Genomic DNA, 19640 nt, shown 5'->3' on the forward strand with positions numbered 1-19640 from the left:
ACAATGTGTCCTTTACAAGAGATTTAAAACCTGGATTCCTTACTGGTGTGATTTGACTAGTTATTTGTAATGCCTATTTTCTTTCACAGACTATCTAGTAACGTTGCCCCATGTGCAGAAGTACCTGAAGTCTGTTCGGTATATCGAGGAGCTGCAAAAGTTTGTTGAAGAGGACAATTACAAGTAAGTACATGTTTGTTTTACAGCTATAAAGTATTTCGTAAAAGGACTACTTTGTTTGGGGAAGTAACTGATGTAATTTTTTGCTCGCTTGCCAATTCACTTCTGTAGCTTAAATGGGAATAAGAGATTCACAAGGGAATTGTTGAGTAACTTAGAAATAATGACTACTTTACCTCGGGGTTCAGATTATTTACAATTTGTTCATAATAATATTCATTAGAATTTTATTCTGGTTGAGATAATTTCATGAACTTAAGCTGAGAAGTGCTTTGATTGTGCTACAACATTTCCCAAAATGTCAAACAGATGGATTAAATATTGTATTTTTAACTGGACATTTACAAAGAACTCTCTAAACAATAACTATGTTTCACAGTTCAGAGAAAAATGGTTGCAAATGATTATGATTAAAATCCAATAAAAGTAGCAAAATAAATACACATATACTGTATCCTTTTTCGTTTTTGAAGGGGATAAAAACTGTTCCCTTTAGAATAACAGCATTTGCGGCTTTGAAAAGAAACTGGTTCCAGAATTACAAGAAAAGCAAACATTATGGGTGATAGTTGTTGAAGTTCGCTTTCCCCTGTCCTCACAGAGTTAGTTTGCGTGGGAGACTGCTGTCATCACATGGCAATGATCATATTTTAAAGAAGGAAAAACATGTTATCAGCAAAATAAAATTGCTGCAACTGGCAGACCACATGTAAACTACAGAGAGATGCCAGTCTAATGTGGTTCTTGGTCTATAGCTTTTCCTGTGTGAAGCATTTTCTGCCCCCATAGAGCTTCTTTGTGTATGGCAGACATTAAGTCTATAATCATGTACCTCTGCACCTATTGGAGATCTGTAACTAACAAGGGGACACATTGTTGAGCTCTGTGGTCTTTAAATGTGCTTACTCTCCAAGTCTTGCTTTGGACTAAACTGGACTGGGCTAGTAAGAGGACTAACAATTCAGTGAGTTTATTGTCTAGAATCCCTCAAGACAGCAAGACAAACTCTGAATACCCATCTTGTTAAATGATTGACTGTTCAACCCACTGCTGCTGCCTCCACAAACAGGAGCATGCTTAATTTGGAAGGTGTAAAGTTCAAGGGAGCCCAGCTCAATGCAAGGCAGGGCTAGGCAAGCCAATCTCTGAGGAGATTCAACAGTGTCAGAATGAAGATGGAACCAGACAGCAGAGGTTTTTAATACAGAGCATCAACTCAGTGACAATATGATGTACAAGGGCTGGTGTTTTCTTGATAACACCGCCCATTTGAAATGCCGTACAAATTAGCATGTACATCTACCACAGCTTCTGTCAATGGCAAGGCAAAAAATTCAAATTCACTGGAAACATTAACAAGACAGGAACAGTTTTAACATGAGAAACCCAAGTACAAACTTTTACCTTATCTCATGAACAGAAAATAAATTATAGTTTTAATGTTCAAATGTTGTCAATGGCAGCTGTGCTTTTTTTCTACTTATTTGACAAAATTTGAATGCTGCAGTGGGATAACTGATATTCAAATCCCATATCTTATACACAGATTGATGATCTGGAGTATAGATGAGAGGAACAGAGGAGAGGATTTGTCTCTGGATTCCTGATTGCAACCCCACAATAGGGCGGCAAGGTGGCTCAGTGGTTAGCACTGCTGCTTCACAGCACCTGGGTTCAATTCCCTCCTTGGGCAACAGTCTGTGTGGACTTTGCACGTTCTCCCCGTCTCTGCGTGGATTTCCTCCGGGCGCTCCGGTTTCCTCCCACAGTCCAAAGATGTGCAGGTCGGGTGAATTGGTCATGCTAAATTGCCTGTAGTGTTAGGGGAATGAGTCTGGGTGGGTTGCTGTTCAGAGGGTTGGTGTAGACTTCTTGGGCTGAAGGGCCTGTTTCCACACTGTAGGGAATCTTTTTAAAAAAAGCCCAAAGACAACTGAGAAAACACAAAATATAATATGTAGTAAAGATATTGAAATGTGAAGCAGTCCAAATTATGCAAAAAGATAATCTTCACATTCTAATTATGAATGTAGTGTCCAATGGTTTGACTGATCGGTGTTTGAGTTGGACTATTCACTGTTCTATGTAACTGTGCTTGAACACTTAAACATGTGGGTGGAGCTAGAGAGCAAACTGATATAGAGAAGCTTCGAGAGAAAAGTCTGGGTTCCTGGATAAGACGATATGTATGGGGAATCCTGTGATATTCTCAGAATCACAGAGTTTTTACAGCGTAGAAGGAGGCCATTATGGCTCTCTTGAACTGGCTCTCTGAGCATTAAAATAGCACAAATCTCTTGCTTTTCCCAAATCCAGGGAAGATTGAATGATAGTTGCCAGTGCCTTGACAATTTCCATTTTCACTTTGTTCAATATCCTTTGATGCACTGTTTAACATCCTAGCAACTTTTAAGTACTATCAGCTCATCTGATAAATCCTCCTTATCAATGTTAAAGTACTAAACGTAAATCTGTTGTGCACGTAGAATTCCTGTCACCTCTACATTGTTCTGAGATAAATGAGACATCTAAGGGATACAAAGCAAACTGGACAATAAAAAATAATGGGAATTGGATTCTGGGCAGTGTACTGCTTAATGCAATAAAATAGATTATACTTATTCAGACAGAAAAGAGTTTTGTCTGAAGAGATCATGGAAAAATGATTTTTTTTCAAAACCAAACTTCTTGAGTGTCTGCTGAATTTAATGAGCACGGATTGCACTTTCTGTGGAAAAAGGAAAGGAATTTAGTTGACTTGTTTTGGCATTTCAAAGTTACTGGAAAGTCTTGGCTTTGAACCTTTAAAATAAAAACTGGTGGAATGGATTTCAATTTATTAGCACTTTTTTTTATCATAACCTTCATTTTTAAAATAACTTGGATACCTGCCCGTTTCAACTCTTGAAATGTTACATTGTGAATTTATCAAACCATTTCAGTCTGAATGCGCATAAATTACTGATGTTATCTGACAAATGTCCTGCTTTATCCTTCGGTTTCCATCCAGTGCCTATTCATAGCAATTATTACTGTGTCTGTATGAAACAATCAAGATTCTACAGAACATGATAGTTTCAGTGCTGCTGGGGCCATTGGAGTTATATTTATGTGCTGCATTTTGTCACGGTTGAGTGATAGCCTGTGACAGACTTGGATCTAAAATTTTGTCAGATAATGGAAGATATTTCATAATGATACATTGTCTTGGAGGTTTAACCTGTGGTTTACTGGCATCTGTCTCCTTCAACCACAAGATTTTGTAGATGATTTGTTGAAGGAAGAAACAGATTTTGCGGCTGATTGTGTGAATCTGTCCTTTTCCACAATTTATTTCCCTGTTCAATGTCATTTGCATTGAGCTGCTACGCACAGACTATGATGCCTATAGTGTATATCCCCCATAATGGATCATTTCCTTCCACGCAGAAGCTTTATTTCCAAGTGCTTGTACTTTAAACTCTGGCCTGTATCATATGAAAGAATGCTGCAGTATCGACTAAAAACCATGCTAACTTGTTCAACTGGCTGAAGCTTTAACGTTTGCAGTTTTAAGTAAGTGTAGAGGAATATACATCACCTTAGTGATATTGTGTTGTTTAAGGCATTTTCTATAGATATAGAAATGTCATTAATGATATGTTTCAGTGTTACCGTTGCTATAGCAACATGAACTTTTGCATGCCATCCTGGGGCTATGGATGGTGATGGCAGAGTCTCCAATGTTCTCTCCATCACGTAACTGACCAGGAATGCCTTACAGCTGGTCTTGCTTTCATTGTTGGGCATTAGGAGGATTTGCAGGTTGAATCTTGACATGTTTGGCCGCATACTGAACCCGCAGTCATCGGCTGTGTGTCTTGAAACCAGAGCCTCGAGGTTAAAGGCAGCGATACTACCCACTGTGTAGGACCTACTAATTATGGAAATGTAGGGAGATGTAATTATCATAAAAGGTGACATGGTAAACTGAGGCCTGCCATTGCATTCTGGAAATGTGATTCGAAATAACGGTACAGAGGCTGGTATCCCATCACTCTTTATTTTTTAATAGACACAGGACACTTTCTGTGACCCTCCAGCTTGGAGTCAGTCCCCGAAGTGAGCATTCTCTCTGAATTCCCAGTTTGTTGAAGTCAGAAGGTTCTCTGAATCCCCAGTTTAATCTGTCAGCTAGGGTTCCCCGATTGGCCCAGGTTAACAACTCCAGTCAAGGATCTCTTAGTCAATAATTTCCAGCTGGTTCTAATCACTATGGTAACAGACTTCTTGACACTGCCAAATAAAGATTAAGCAGGTTGTCCCTGTTTGGTAACCTTTATTCCTCAACTAGTGCAACCAACATATGAATTATTTGGTTATTTGTGCCACAATCATAAAATAAATTGGGGGCCTTGTTTGCATCTATACTACACGAGGCTGACACTGTAGTGCGGTATTGAGGATGCACACTTGGTCACTCTCTCTTTCAGGTGAAATAATAAAACAAGGCTCTGTTTGCTGTCTCTGGGGCGAATGTAAAGACACTGCTTCAACGAAATTTGGGGGAGTTATCCATTCTGTCTAATAGCTATCTCTCAAACACAGCAGGGTCTGAAGAAGCATTCTATGGTACTCAAAATGTTAACTCTGTTCCTGCCTATGCAGTCCAAAGATGTGCAGGTTAGGTGGATTGGCCATACTAAATTGCCCATAGTGTCCAGGGATGTGCAGGCTAGGTGAATTATCATGGGGAGTGCAGGGTTACAGGGATAGGGTTGGGAGGGAGGTCTGGGTGGGATGTTCTTCAGATGGGTGATGTGGACTTGATGAGCCGAATGGCCTGCTTCCACCCTGTTCTATGATGTCAGAGTTTCTCCAGCATTTTAACTTTGCTTTTTGTTTTTTTTCTGACCTCTGGTCACACAGTATACAGCTGAAATGTAACTTTTTTCTTCATTTCTCTATTCTTTAACTAAGGATTGTACCGAGGTACTGTGTACCTAAGGTAGTGCTGTAAGTAGTTACTTATAAACTTTTCACTGTACTGACTTGAGTACGTGACAATAAATTTAATTCAATTCAATTCCCAGTGCTGCTTTTGGGTTTCCAGCATCCTCAGTAGTTTACAAAACCAGTTATCTTGTCATTATCACATTGTGGGACTTTGCTTGTGAAAGTTGGCTGTGGGATAGTTTAGCTGCCTGAGGTCATACCAGGAGTATTATAATCATATAACTTTCCTCCTCCTTTATTTTGCAAACCATTCACTGGCCATGAAGCACTTTCTATGGATCCAAAGGGAGTGAACGATTCAATGTAAACAAGTCTTTCCTTCATTTACTTCAATGGATTTTGCATGTAGCATTAGAATAATAGATTCCCTACAGTGTGGAAACAGGCCCTTCGACCTAAACAGTCCACACTGACCTTCCGAAGAGTAACCCACCCAGACCTATTCCTCTACATTTACCCCAGACTAATACACCTAACCTACACATCCCTGGACACTATGGGCAATTTAACATGGCCAATTCACCTAACCTGCACATCTTTGGACTGTGGGAGGAAACCAGAGCACCCGGAGGAAACCCACGCAGACACAGGGAGAATGTGCAAACTCCACACAGACAGTCGCCCAAGGTGGGAATCGATCCTGGGTCCTTGGTGCTGTGAGGCAGCAGTGCTAACCACTGAGCCACCGTGCTGCCCCTTTATTAGGATAGAGACTTGACTGTTCTAATCCGGGGCTCGCCTCCCAGTTGTCGAAGTGAGTTCACATCAGATCATCTGCTGCCCATTGTCCTCCACTGCACCAAATCCCACTCATTTATACACTATCTATGTTGATGTACATTGACTCTCAATATCTCGAATTTGAAATTTTCATACTTGCATTTAAGTCCCTTACTAGGCTTTGGGTCTCCCTGTCTCTGTAAACCTCTTCTTACTTCCTCTATCCGAGAATACGGAGAGAGGCAAGAACCAAATTGCTGGAGCACTGACAGACATCTTTGTATCCTCTTTGGCCAAAGGGGAGGTCCCAGAGGACTGGAGTATAGCCCAATGTTGTCCCAGTTTTGAAGAAGGGTGGCAGGGATAATCCAGGAAATTACAAGTTTCTGAACCTCATGTCAGTGGTAGGGAAATTATTGGAAAAGATTCTCAGGGACAAGATCTATATATATTTAGAAGCAAATAGATCAGTGATAGACGGCATGGTTTTGTGTGGGAGATACACAGCTGTTCAGGCAGCATCCGAGGAGCAGTAAAACCGACGTTTCCGGCAAAAGTCCTTCATCAGGAATGCCTGAAACGTCGATTTTACTGCTCCTCGGATGCTGCCTGAACTGCTGTGCTTTTCCAGCGCCACTCTAATCTAGACTCTGGTTTCCAGCATCTGCAGTCATTGCTTTTGCCTTTGTGTGGGAGATATCATGCCTCACTAACTTGGACGAGTTTTTTGAGGAAGTGACGCAGATGATTGATGAGGGAAAAGTAGTCAATGTTGTTGACATGGGCTTCAGTCAAGCCTTTGACAAGGTCCTCATGGCAGACTGGTACAAAGGATGAAGACACATGGTAGTGAGGTGAGTTAGCTAGAACTAGATGCAGAACCGGCTTAGCCATAGGAGACAGAGGGTAGAGGTGGAAGGCTGCTGTTTGGAATGGAGGGCTGTGACTAGTGTGTTCCACAGGGATCAGTGCTGGGACCTCTGCTGTTCGTGGTCTACATCAATTTGGAGGAAAGCATAGCTGGTCTAATTAGTAAGTTGACAAAGCTTGGTGAAGTTGCAGAGAGTGAGGAGGATTGTCCGAGATTACAGCAGGATATAGATCAGTTGCAGGTATGGAGAAAGTGAGGACTGCAGATTCTGGAGATCAGAGTTGAGAGTGTGGTGCTGGAAAAACGCAGCAGGTCAGGCAGCATCCGAGGAGCAGGAGACGCCTGCAATTCCTGATAAAGGGCTTTTGCCCGGAACGTCAATTCTCCTGCTCCTCGGATGCTGCCTGACTTGCTGTGTTTTTCCAGTACCACGCCCTCGACAGTTGGAGGCATGGGCAAAAAAATGACAGGTGGATTTTAATCCAAACAAATATGAAGTGATGTATTTTGGAAGGGCAAATATGGATGAAAATCATATCATGAATTGCAGAACCCTTAAGTGTATTGATATGCAGAGGGATCTGGGTGTGCAGTTTCACAGATCACTAAAGGCAGTAGTGCAGTAGATAAGGTAGTAACAAGGACCTATGGCATGCTTGCCTTCATTGGAAGTGACATGGAGTATAAGAATAGGCAAGTAATGCTGCAGCTTGATAGAACTTCAGTTAGGCCGCACTTGGAATATTGCGTACAGTTCTAGTCACCACACTACCAGCAGGATATAGATTCTTTGGAGAAGGTTTACCAGGATGGTGCCTGGTATGGGGAATTTTAACTATGAGGAAAGGTTGGATAGACTGGGTTTGTTTTCACTGGAATGCAGGAGGTTGCGCGATGACCTGATGGATGTCTATAAGATTGTGAATGACACAGATGGAGTGGGAAGTATGAGCCTTTTTTTCCCAGGGTAGAGTCATAGAGAGTCATAGAGATGTACAGCATGGATACAGACCCTTCGGTCCAACCCATTCATGCCGACCAGATATCCCAACCCAATCTAGTCCCACCTGCCAGCACCTGGCCCATATCCTTCCAATCCCTTCCTATTCATATACCCACCCAAATGCCTCTTAAATGTTGCAATTGTACCAGCCTCCACCACTTCCTCTGGCAGCTCATTCTATACACGTACCACCCTCTACATGAAAAAATTCCCCCTTAGATCTCTTTTATATCTTTCCCCTCTCACCCTAAACCTATGCCCTCTAGTTCTAGACTCCCCGACCCCAGGGAAAAGACTTTGCCTATTTATCCTATCCATGCCCCTCATAATTTTGTAAACCTCTGTAAGGTCACCCCTCAGCCTCCGACGCTCCAGGGAAAACAGCCCCAGCCTCTTCAGCCTCTCCCTGTAGCTCAGATCCTCCAACCCTGGCAACATCCTTGTAAATCTTTTCTGAACCCTTTCAAGTTTCACAACATCTTTCCAATAGGAACGAGACCAGAATTGCATGCAATATTCCAACAGTGGCCTAACCCATGTCCTATACAGCCGCAACATGACCTCCCAACTCCTGTACTCAGTACTCTGACCAATAAAGGAAAGCATACCAAATGCCACTTTCACTATCCTATCTACCTACGACTCCACTTTCAAGGAGCTATGAATCTGCACTCCAAGGTCTCTTTGTTCAGTCTCTTTGTCCCTAGGACCTTACCATTAAGTGTATAAGTCCTGCTAAGATTTGCTTTCCCAAAATGCAGCACCTCGCATTTATCTGAATTAAACTCTATCTGCCATTTCTTAGCCCATTGGCCCATCTGGTCAAGATCCTGTTGTAATCTGAGGTAACCCTCTTCGCTGTCCACTACACCTCCAATTTTGGTGTCATCTGCAAACTTACTAACTGTACCTCTTATGCTCGCATCCAAATCATCTATATAAATGACAAAAAGTAGAGGGCCCAGCAGCGATCCTTGTGGCACTCCACTGGTCACAGGCCTCCAGTCTGAAAAACAGCCCTCCACCACCATCTTTGAGCCAGTTCTGTATCCAAATGGCTAGCTCTCCCTGTATTCCATGAGATCTAACCTTGTTAATCAGTCTACCATGGGGAACCTTATTGCACGCCTTACTGAAGTCCATATAGTTCACATCTATCGCTCTGCCCTCATCAATCTTCTTTGTTACGTCTTCAAAAAACTCAATCAAGTTTCTGTGACATGATTTCCCACGCACAAAACCACGCTGACTATCCCTAATCAGTCCTTGCCTTTCCAAATACATATACATCCTGTCCCTCAGGATTCCCTCCAACAACTTGCCCACCACCGAGGTCAGGCTCACTGGTCTATAGTTCCCTGGCTTGTCTTTACCATCCTTCTTAAACAGTGGCACCACGTTAGCCAACCTCCAGTCTTCCGGCACCTCACCTGTGATTATCGATGATACAAATATCTCAGCAAGAGGCCCAACAATCACTTCTCTAGATTCCCACAGAGTTCTCGGGTACACCTGATCAGGTCCTGGGGATTTATCCACCTTTAGCTGTTTCAAGACATCCAGCACTTCGTCCTCTGTAATCTGGACATTTTGCAAGATGTCACCATCTATTTCCCTACAGTCTATATCTTCCATATCCTTTTCCACAGTAAATACTGTTGCAAAATATTCATTTAGTATCTCCCCCATTTTCTGTGACTCCACACAAAGGCCACCTTGCTGATCTTTGAGGGGCACAATTCTCTCCCTAGTTACCCTTTTGTCCTTAATATATTTGTAAAAACCCTTTGGATTCTCCTTAATTCTATTTGCCAAAGCTATCCCATGTCCCCGTTTTGCCCTCCTTATTTCCCTCTTAAGTATACTCCTACTTCCTTTATACTCTTCTACGGATTCACTCGATCTATCCTGTCTATACCTGACATATGCTTCCTTCTTTTTCTTAACCAAACCCTCAATTTAGAGTCAATTTCGAAACAGGTTCAATTTCAAAACAGGTTCAAGGCGCAAGGGGGGATATTTAAAAGCGATGTGTGAGACATGTTTTCAATACATAGGGTGGTGAGTGCCTGAAATGTGTTGCCGGAGGAGGTGGTGGAAGCAGACACAATAGACAATATTCAAGAGACACCTGGACAAGTACATGAATAGGGAGAGAACAGAGGGATAGTGATCCTGTAAGTGAAGAGAGGTTTCGTATGGAAGGGCAAAATGTGTTGCTGCAGGCCTGAAAAGCCTGTTCCTGTGCTGTATTGTTCTTTGTTGTTAACATTCCAAAGTACTCGTTATTCCTTTGACCATCAGACACTTTTGTGCATTGTCCATTCCCTTTGCCTGCCACTAGCTCCTGGGTTTTCAATGCCCCACGTTCCGGAAATCCATGCCTAAACTACACTGCCTTGCCATCTACCTATTATCCTGTGACCACCCTTCAAACTGTCTCTTCTTTTTAAAGCAAGCTTTTTGGTAACCCACCTGAGTAGAATATGAAGCATTTGGGCTAAGTACATTTTTTTTCTATTAATCCACAACAAAATGAAAAGATTGTTATCAGGCAGATATATGTTGGAGTTTTTTTTTTAAGCAGTAATTGGTTTTACACAAGATTTCTGGAATGCTTTGTCACATTAAGTTGATGCAGAGACGATTGGAACTGCTGGGAGAAAGTTGGATGAATATTTGAAACCAAAGTAGATCATGGCCTATAGGGAGGGAGTGCAGCAGTGCTTTTGGATTGGCTTACTACAGTGCACAGCTAACACAGATACAGGGGAAAATTGCTGTCTCTTCTGGTATAAACATCAATTGTTCCCAATATTCAGTAATACTGTCCCTTGTGGCTCAACAGCTGCTTTGCTCACTGATTTCCTCTTCATTTCCTGCTTTGTTCCTCTCTAGTCTTTATCACTTTTCTGTCAGTTTGAGTTATATTGTCCTTCACCTCTCTGATCAGTAATTTTAGATAATCGTTCTCTCCCCTCTCTTCCGTCCAAACATTTAACAATGCCTTCGCTTTACTGAGTGTCCTGATGGTGCTGATACACAATGGTGGGGCTCTCAAAGTGCCCTTGGGAACCCCGATCCCCGAGAAAGCATTTGGCTGTCAACCCATCTCATCCCCACTCCCAGAAGACCGAAACGTTTGTATTCATAAATTATTCTGCAAAACCTCAAAAATTGATGAGACACACAGCTGAGTATTTGGGAATGAAGGAAGGAAGTCTTTTTAAAAGGCTGTGTGGGAGTTTCTGTGGAGCTGAGCCGCATGGATTTTTTACACTAGTTACTGCATCAGTGGGAATGTGACAGAGCGGGAGACTCTCCCTCCGCAAATTACGGGCAGACGCGATTCATTTAGAAGTTGCAGTTCTCTCTGAGGAAATTCTCGGTGGTTAATGGAACAGAGTTTCATCACTGGCAAGGTCTCCTGAGCTGTTTTCTAACTGAGTGGCTGAGCTGAGCCACTCCAGTTCAAAGAGTCAACTCATACTGCCTTGGATCTGCAGTCACATGTATCTAGGACATTCCAAGTTCCCAAAGGGCCTTCGCGACTCAGAGGCAAGAAAACAGTCTTAACAAAAGAAAGTAATGCTGGAAAGTGAACATACTGTCACACTGGTCCTGAAGTATATGAAACCCGTACATCATGTTTGTTTGTATTATCGTTCCTTCTCCCTCTGGGGATCAGATGAGTCTTCAGGAGAATCAAATACTTTTGAATTGAATTGAGTATTGAACTGTGTGTGGAGAGTGTGGGCCACAAGATTTCTCTTACTACACATTACTACACAGACTATACGGGATTTTATATATACATTATCACCATGCTGCTAACAGGGAACTCTCAAATGCTTTTGTTTATGATCCGCTGTGGGGGTAGTTCACAAGCTCTTCTGTCCTCCATGTGTTAGGTTAATTGTTTTTTATAAATGGTAAACTTAGTTCCATTGCTGAATAAGCAATATCTGTTGGAAATGAACGTAAAAGTATCTGAAAGACCCTGATGAGTGAAAGATTTTTCCAATGGCTTTGATTGATGTTTATCATTCCACCTGCATTCTTTCCCTCTCCTCCATAGTCTTTGTGCCATTTTGTCCCTTTCCTGATCAATGCTTCCTTTCCTGGTGGTCTTGCCAATCACAACAACGTGCACAGCCAGAGATTTTAAAATGTGGGCCTTGCATTGGCAAAACCACGTGCCAAGTTAATGAAGTGTCATAAGAATATGTTACATTATGTTCCAGAATATTCAAACACATTCCTTTTTCATGCGAGAAAACTCTCTCATTTTTTAAAATACAAAAGTGGGGGCATGGGCCTAAGACATTTTGCAGGCAACGCAAATTGTACATCAAACCAAATTTGAAGTTAATAAAAGCCACCTGTTACAGTTGGTGCCTCTCAAGATTCAGTTTCTTGTGCCCAACACACATCTCTCCCCCCATGCCCCCGCGCGCACACGCACGCACACACACACACACACTCACTCTCTCTCTCTCTCTCTCTCTCTCTCTCTCAAGTGTACACATTCTTTTACACACAGACACATGTGAAAGTGAGGACTTGTATATGTGCGTGCACATATGTACACACACTCTTTTGCATATGTGCATGCATGTGCTGATAGACGCAGACACGGTCTTTCACACATGTTTGTGCTTGCACTTGCACGTAGACACATGTACACAGACCCTTTCACACACATTCTTCTTCACACATTAGGGAGAGTGTTAGCCTAATGGTATTATCACAAGATTATTAATGCAGAGACCCAGGGAGTGTTCTGGGAACCAGGATCCAAATCCCACCTGAGCAGATAGTGGAATTTGAATTCCATAAAAATCTCAAGATGGTGCCAGATTAAAGTAGAGCTGGATTTGGGATCATGTGCGAATAAAGTTAATTGAATGAGGTGATAACCTAGTTATGTTATCATGAGGCTATCAATCCAGGTAATGTTCTGACCGTCTGGCTCCAAATCAGCTGGTGGGGTTTACATAAAAATTTTGAATCAATAGTCAAATGATAATAAAATAATTTTCACAAAAACCCATCTGGTTCACTAATGTCCTGTATCCCTTATCTGGTCTGGCCTACATGATCCACAGAAATGTGGGTGGATTATGAACTCAGCCGTAGGCAATTAGGGACAGGCAATAAATGCTGGTCTAGTCAGAAATGCCCACTGCTATTACTGAACTTAAAAAAAGGATTTCAGTAAATGTAGAGACAGTGGTGTATGTTTTTGGACTTATAATTTCAATGACTGGGAGAATACAAACTCTAGAGACATAAGCTTCATTGTAGCAGGAGGAATTCAAATTTAATCTATTAATAAAGCTAAAATACAATATTAATCTTATTCCGCACTGGATTATTGTAAAAACCTGTTGGGTTTATGAATGTCCAAGGAAGGAAATTTGTCATCCTTGCCTGGTCTGTCTTCGATCTGACTCCAGACTTAGACCAATGTGTTTGGCTCTTAACTGAGATTTGAAATGGCTGAGCAAGGTTCTCTGTCAAGGGCAATCACACTTGACCTCAGCGAACACTGACCTCAGCAGCAATGCCAACATATCAAGAACAGATGAGAACGAAGATTTGAAATCTTTAATTATAACCCAGCAGACTTTACGTGGCCATGGGATTTAAAGAGGAAGGTACATCATCCAGCTAAACCAAATTGCCTTCCTGGTGACACTGGTGAATTTGTGATGTTGAGCAATAAATCAAACCAAAGCTTCAGACCTTTAACCATTTATAGAGAAAAATCTTTCAAGACCAGGGGGAGCGAGCATGGGTGTTTAGCACAATGTATGAGGTGGGCTAGAATCTGGCATGTTTAGGGTAGATCCACACGTGGATCAGGATTATTAATATCCCTAAGGTTGGCTGGCCTTCTTTGCTAATACCAGTTATCAGGCACGCACATTCAATAGCTCATTGAGGCCGAAGATAGAGCCAATTAATAGGAGTTAAAAGCTGGGAAATATAAGCTGTTGAGTTTGAATTGTTGTTCCTTCAAGCCCAAAATGGTCAAGGCCTGGAGGAAGATGGCCATCTTTCCATTTTGAACGAGAAAGTTATTGATGAGTGAACAAATTGAAGTTTATTGCATTTCTGCAAATACTCATGGATCACGTGAACATGACCTACATTACTACAAGAGACTGTGAGGAGCTCTCCAGCCCCAGGTCTTTCTCATACCAGCTTGTTCCTTCCTCTGATCAAGTCCCTGTCCTGTCAGCACATTGAGTGGTACGTAGTGAACTTAAAATTTAATCCTTCCAAACACCCAGATACCAGTTCTTAATTAGTGCAGATAACTGCAAAGAATTGGTTGCGGGTTTATTCTGGGTCAGGGAATTGCTTTTTAGGATGCTTTTCTGAGGGTCATTACAGACTTGATGGGTAAAATGCCCTCTTTCTGCACTGTAGGAATTCTATGATTCTGTTAAGGGCAGCATAATGGCTCAGTTGTTAGCACTGCTGCCTCCCAGCGCCAGACACCCAGGTTCAATTCCAGCCTTAGGCAACAGTCAGTGTGAAGTCTGAGTGGGTTTCCTCCAGGTGCTCTGGTTTTCTCCTACAGTCCAAAAATGTGCAGGTTAGGTGGATTAGCCATGGCAAGTTGCCCTTGGTGGCCAGGGATGTGCAAGCTAGATGGGTTAGCCATGGGGAAAAGTAAGATTATAGGTTAAAATGGGAGGCTGGATCTGGGTGGGATGCTCATCAGAGAGACAGTGCAGACTTGATGGGCCAAATGGCCTCTATCTGCACTGTAGTGATTCTATGTCAGATCATTTCGAACAAATATAGATTATTAGGGAATCTCAGCATGATTTTTGGAAACAAAGACCCTGATTGAAGCATCAACAACCTGAAATGTTGACTCTGTCCTACTCTCACCATGGATGCTGAGTATTTCAAGCAATTTCTGTTCTCGGTTTAAATTACTGCAGATGTGAGTAATCCATTATTAGGCTGACATTCGAGTTCCCAGTTAGTGTTGACATCCTTGCTTACACCCATGCTGGTGTTTCTCATCAAAGTCACACCCAATGGCTCTTGCCTCCTGTTGAAAACCATTGGCATCTCTTCCTTTCTTTCCCCTCTGCCCTTCAGTGACTAAATTACATAGGCACCATCTTTCCTCCTCAGTCATGTCGTTGTTCATTCCCACCCTCCCAACCCCCATTTTCACATAGACTCTATTTCTCTTCAGAACCCATTTTTAACTGCACTTGCTACTGCAGCAATAAAAGAAATGTGCTCGAGGACAAGAATCGCAGATCTTAACAAAACATTGACAGAGATGTTAATGTTCTTCAGCACCAACGACGGCCATCAACCCTTCTCCTTCCACATGGATTTCTTGAATATTGTACAATATGGGATTTTTCCTTTCAGACTAAAGTTTGCAGCCCCAAAAGTGGATTTAGAATTGTTTTCAGTATATCCAAATCCACGCCAGTCAATCAAATGTCTATGGACATTGCCATCTTATTTGGAATCATAGAGATATACAGCACAGAAACCAATATTTCAGGCTAACTTGTCCATGCCGACCAGATATCCTAACTTAGTCTAGTCCTATTTCCCAGCATTTGGCCCATATCCCGTTCAATCCTTCCGATTCATATACCCGTTCAGATGCCTTTTAAATGTTGTAATTGTACCAGCATCCACCACATCCTCTGGTTGCTTATTTCTTCAGTTCTTGTAAAGTAAAACCTTCCAGCATTATGTTTGACTCATATGTTTTTACTCATTAAATCTTTCAGATGTTGTTATTTGTGTTTCAACTTGTGCCTCGAACCTATAAATTAGTACAATAGAAATGTCACCATTGGAATTACTTTATTGTCAGTGATCCATCTCATTGCAGTCCAGCACGTGCATTGAATTACGTGTTTCTTGGTCTTTGGAAACTATTGCGCTATCTGTTTAATAAACTGCTGCCAAGGTGTCTGGCCTACAGTCAGAATAGCCTCTTTGTTAACACTTATCTCTTGGCTTTTCGAGTGTTTAGCTGAACTCAAACAGGGCTCCTGATAAATTATATACAGAAAACTGTAACATGCATGTTGTCTTCAAAGTTTGTCTTTACAGTTTAGCGTACAAATTGCACTTTGTTTAATGCAAATCGAGGAGAATTCCCTATATTTTCCAATTTTGACAGTGTTGGGTTTGTCAGATTGCCCAAGGTGTTTACCCACAGTCAGACAGACCACAGCCTGCTTGGGTCTGAGTCAGCAACCACATCAGAACAGTGCACCCTCTCACTGCCATTTTGTCATATCCACTTCATATGCTGCAGTGAGGTCTCATGGTTCATGGAGTGATGAAAGAATGTGCTCATATTGCTGAAGGTACGTTAACACCGAGGCTAAAATTACTCTTGACAAAGACCTTATAGAATCTGTGTGGAAGTAACTAAGGGATAGCTACCAGGAATAAGTTTATTGACAAAGAAGAACCTAATGATGGATGCGCTGTCAAATTTTGAAGAAGTAACCAGAAGACATTTTGTGAAAGTGGAAAACTCCAGCTTGTAATAAAGCAACAACCTGAAGATGCTACAGCCTATCCACTTTCCCATATACCTGAGGAACTTGGAAAATAGGTACATGATTGTGGAAGGCAACAGAAGCTTTTGAAATATGGATGCTAAGATAAGGAAAGCTACTTGCAAGAACAGAAAAAATACTCTTTTTAAAAGTAACCTTTAGAAAAGAAAGTGCCATTATTTTGGTCTGCAAAGCTATAGAGCTCTCTCAATGCACATGGTGGACTGCTATGAGATGGATCACTGACGATAAAGTGATTCCAATGATGACATTTCTATTGTATTAATTTATGGGTTCGAGGCACATGTTGAAACACAAATGATAAAATGGAGGGCGGCAGGAAGAGGGTATTGTTTGGATGTTGGATGTCATGGAGTGATTGAAGTTGAGTGACAGTGGATGTTACAGTGGATGACAGACCAAGACAGGCAGTCATGACATTCCGTGACAGTAGATTCCCTGCTGGAGATAACGACAAGCAGCAGCAGCAATAATGCAGCTGCAGGGTCAGTGGGAGGATCTGGAAGCAGAACTGTCTTCCTCACTTCTACAGCAAGCATGACTACTGGATGAAATTAGAGAAAGCTTCTGCATGAACTGACCAATACCTTGCGACTGAAGTATGAAAAGTTTAAATAAAACTCTGAAATTTGATTAAGGGCGTCCAATGCCAATCAATATCTTGCCTTTTTCAAGTCATATTGTGTATAAACTAAGTTGGGGTTGAAGTCATACTTAATTTGATGTGGACCTAAAGGATTATCATGTGGCAAGTTGTTTAGAATATTTTTTAAAATCTGTGTGATAATGTATGGGTTAGTAAATTACTGTTGCTATGGAACATTGCTACAAGGAAAAGTCAGTGTCAGCTCAGTGATTTTCTTCACTTGAATCATAACCCAAACTCCAGATGTGCGAACACATTTCTCTGCTGACACTGCAGGATGTTCCATTATGTCACAGTGCATTTGTAAATGCTGTTTGAGAGAGGCTGATGGTGTCATTACATTCTCATAGCATGTGATATATCGGTCTCAGGCACCTTCTCCCTTGGAGTCACTTGAAGTGTGACATGCTGACAGAAGTTTGCTGCTCTGTGTAACCTAACAGCTGAACTGTAGCCCAGACACTGATGTGCCTGTGAATAGAATATCTGTATATAACATCTATAAACCCATGTTGGATCTTTCAACACCGTGTTGTCCACACCTTATGCAACGAGAGATAACATAAGCATTGCTGACTCAGGTAAGTATACCTTGCTGGCGGTGCAATAGACAACCCAACACTGAGTAAGAACAACATTGCAACACATGCTACCTTCCAGCTGTGCCATTAACTCCAGGGCCCATTCACGTACTCAGTTACTGAAAATAACAAACAACAAAATCACGGCAATGTTCAATTTACCAAAACAGCAGAGAGCCCTTTTTTTATGCTGTGGACGTCCTTTTTCCATCAGGCAAAAGCCTAATGTTATCCTGAGAACATGCACGATGCTGTATATGTTATTTTCCTTTTCCAGCAGGTTCCTACACTGTAACATATGGACTGGAATATCATAGCAATTACAGAAGCGTGGCTCAGGGATACTGGACTGGACTGGCAGCTTAATATTCCAGGGTATAAATGCTACAGTGTAGAACATATAGCTAGTAATTTTGCAGTTGACTCCAAAATTGGAGGTGTAGTGGAAAGCGAAGAAGGTTACCTCAAATTACAATGGGATCTGGACCAGATGGGCCAATGGGCTGAGAAGTGGCAGATGGAGTTTAATTTAGATAAATGCGAGGCGCTGCATTTTGGGAAAGCAAATCTTAGCGGGACTTATACACTTAATGGTAAGGTCCTAGGGAGTGTTGCTGAACAAAGAGACCTTGGAGTGCAGGTTCATAGTTCCTTGAAAGTAGAGTCGCAGGTAGATAGGATAGCGAAGAAGGCTTTTCTTTTATTGGTCAGAGATTTGGGAGTATAGGACTTGGGAGGTCATGTTGCAGCTGTACAGAACATTGGTTAGGCCACGTTTTGACTATTGTGTGCAATCTGGTCTCCTTTGTATTGGAAAGATGTTATGAAACTTGAATGGGCTCAGAAAAGATTTACAAGGATGTTGCCAGGGTTGGAGGATTTGAGCTATAGGGAGAGGCTGAATAGGCTGGGGGGGGGGGTGTTTTCCCTGGCACGTCAGAGGCTGAGGGGTGACCTTTTAGAGGTTTATAAAACCATGAGGGGCATGGATAGGATAAATAGACAAATGTCTTTTCCCTGGGGTTGGGTAGTCCAGAACTAGAGGGCATAGGTTTAGGGTGAGAGGGGTAAGATGTAAACGGGACTAAGGGGCAACTTTTTCACACAGAGGGTGGTGCGTGTATGAGCTGCCAAAAGAAATAGTGAAGGCTGGTACAATTGCAACATTTAAAAGGTACCTGGATGGGTATATGAATAGGAAGGGTTTGGAGGGACATGGGTCAAGTGCTGGCAAATGGGACTAGATTAGGTTGGGGTAACTGGTAGGCATAGATGAGTTGGACTGAAGGGTTGGTTTCAGTTTTGTACATCTCAATGACTCTATAACTCTGTAATCCCTCCTAATGGTCTGCTGGTTCACAGGATTTTTTTTTAAACTTTGGAAATGAGTTGTGTACTCAGACAGCTGTTGGCATCATGTAGTAAGATGGGAACTTGAAATTTGAATTCCAATTATGTGTGGGTTTGTGTAGGATGAAGGAAAATGTCGGACCCTGTAATAATGGTAACAAAATGGGTGGATAAACAATGTAGTTACAAAGAGTAGTGTGTATTCACCAGAATGGTTGGATAAAACTGTGGTTTAGAGATTATATATTTGGAAGAATGTTCTATGTCATTAAATCCTTCAGAAAAGAAGCTGAAACAGTGAGGGAGGCCTGTACTGTTGGAGATCTTTCTCGAACTTCTTTTAAAAATGTATGCTGTTAGGAACCAGAAAAAATGAAGAATCAACTGGTTACTTAAAAATAATGTATAGGTTGTACATTGCTTGCTGAGTTGGTAGCTTTGTTGTCAGACATCACCATATGAGGTAACATCATCAGTGAGCCTCTGCTGAAGTACTGGTGTTATGCCCCCACTTTCTGTTTGTGTGTCTTGGTCTGTTGTGACGGGTGATATCACGCCCAGTTCCTTTTCTCAGCGGTTGGTGAATGGGGTCCAAATTGATTTGTTTATTGATAGAGTTCCAGTTTGAATGCCAGGCCTCTAAGAATTCCTATGCGTGTCTCTGTTTAGCCTGTCCTAGGATGGATGTGTTGTCCCGGTCAAA

At 41.8% G+C, this 19640-nt stretch overlaps 1 protein-coding gene across 6 annotated transcripts in view; it reads left to right on the forward strand.

Annotated features, from left to right (window-relative positions):
* Positions 1–19640, forward strand: part of LOC140469439 (ras-specific guanine nucleotide-releasing factor RalGPS1-like) — a 956086-nt gene that overhangs the window by 622947 nt on the left and 313499 nt on the right. For all 6 annotated transcript variants that reach the window (XM_072565956.1, XM_072565961.1, XM_072565957.1 and 3 more), the window contains one exon: positions 90–183. In XM_072565956.1, the coding sequence (XP_072422057.1) occupies positions 90–183 (94 nt within the window). The remainder of the gene's footprint in view (positions 1–89; positions 184–19640) is intronic.

Source organism: Chiloscyllium punctatum, chromosome 49 (assembly GCF_047496795.1).
Source record: "Chiloscyllium punctatum isolate Juve2018m chromosome 49, sChiPun1.3, whole genome shotgun sequence".
In the NCBI taxonomy this organism is placed as follows: Eukaryota; Metazoa; Chordata; class Chondrichthyes; order Orectolobiformes; family Hemiscylliidae; genus Chiloscyllium; species Chiloscyllium punctatum.